Source organism: Echinops telfairi, unplaced genomic scaffold (assembly GCF_000313985.2).
Source record: "Echinops telfairi isolate 266 unplaced genomic scaffold, ASM31398v2 ScPeMD7_443;HRSCAF=831, whole genome shotgun sequence".
Lineage (NCBI taxonomy): Eukaryota > Metazoa > Chordata > Mammalia > Afrosoricida > Tenrecidae > Echinops > Echinops telfairi.
This window is the reverse complement of record NW_022104341.1, coordinates 72478744-72480200: the sequence shown is the minus strand read 5'-3', so window position 1 is coordinate 72480200 and position 1457 is coordinate 72478744. Positions and strand designations below refer to the sequence as shown.

Genomic DNA, 1457 nt, shown 5'->3' with positions numbered 1-1457 from the left:
GTATGAGAGGGGAGATCAGGCTTCAACTGTTCACAAAGGTGGGTTTGGGGTTGGTTTGGTGGAGACTGTAAGGTAGCAGAGGGAGCTATCTCTCTGTTTGGGGTATTTATTTAGGTCACCTGGAGCAGAGCCGGCCTGCTCAGAGGTGACAGAGGGCGGCACGGGTATGGGACAGCAGGCAGTGATCCTGGAGGAGGCTGGGTGGGGGTATGGGGCAATGGTAGGGACCCTTGTGACCCCCTTTGCACCAGTACAGAGAGGAAGTGCCAGGAACCTGGGCAGTCAAGCCCCATGGGGTCCATTTCTTCCGTGAAGTGGCAGGCAGAGGAGGTATGGATGGGAGCTGAGGAGAGTGGTGGGCCTTGGGTGATTCCTTGGGTTGGGGGTGAGGGGCCTTGGGAACAGGTGAAAGTGTCCCTGAGCCTCCCCAGATCTCCCTTCCTCTGGAAGGGGCCAGCCTTTGGTCTTTGGCCTCAAGAGCCATGAAAAACTAGCACTGTCCAGGAACCTCCAGTCTCAGTGTTCCCCGCATGGCCCTGCGCACCGCTCTGGTGTGCCATCCCTTCACAGCTGGACCCCGCATCCCAAGCTGGACCCCGCATCCCAAGCTGGACCCCACATCCAAGCTGGACCCCACATCCAAGCTGCTGCCTTGTATCGGGCTCTCCTCCTGTCCCTGTCACACACTGCGGGTGCGCTGACCTCCTGCTGGGCTCACTGAGGCCCAGGACTGGGCACTGAACGCCCTCTGCTGACCAAGTTGAGCGTGGGCACCACTTCTGGTGGCCAGAGGCTCCCTCTGTCTCTTCCAGAAACCCTTCAGTGTGCTTTTGGGAAATCTCAGTCCCGCACAAACCAAAAAACCAAAACTCCTCCACGGTGCCCTCAACCTCCTTGACCCTTTGTGCTCTGACGGAAGCCCTGCTGTCTGTCCCCTGCAGACAGATTCCTCGCTCTCCACACCCCATCCCTGCCCCAGGCCTGTTGTGGGACACGGTCCTCCTTGCGCCTCAGTGCTTGCTCGTCCGGGCCCTCATTCGATCTGAGTATGCCCAGGACCACCACCCCTCCCCATGGGAGACTTCATCATCTGGCTCAAGGCCAAGGCCCCACCACCAGCCCTGTCCCTGTCCCAGACCCCTGCAGTGTTCACATAGACAGCCCTGGGAACGCTGAACTCACCCGCTCCAGAGACCCGGCCTCCAGCCTTATCAGCTGCTCACTCCCACCATCTTACTCTTTTTATTTTTATTATTTAAAGATCATTATTGGGAGCTCTTACAGCTCTTATAACAATCCATACATCGATTGTATCAAGTGTATTTGCAATAGGTTTTCATTATTATTTATAGACATTTACTTTCTATTGAACTCTTGGTATCAGCTTTTTTCCCCTCCCTCACCCCCCCAACCTCGTGACCCCTTGATAAATTATAAATGATTATTATTTTCATATC

General features: G+C 55.5%; 1 protein-coding gene across 1 annotated transcript in view; it reads left to right on the top strand.

Moving 5' to 3' along the window:
* The first annotated feature begins 530 nt into the window (after positions 1-530).
* The window catches only part of PCSK9 (proprotein convertase subtilisin/kexin type 9), a 44813-nt gene continuing 43886 nt past the window's right edge, over positions 531-1457 (top strand). The window contains 1 exon segment of the mRNA XM_013003838.1: positions 531-654. Within this exon segment, the coding sequence (XP_012859292.1) occupies positions 531-654 (124 nt within the window).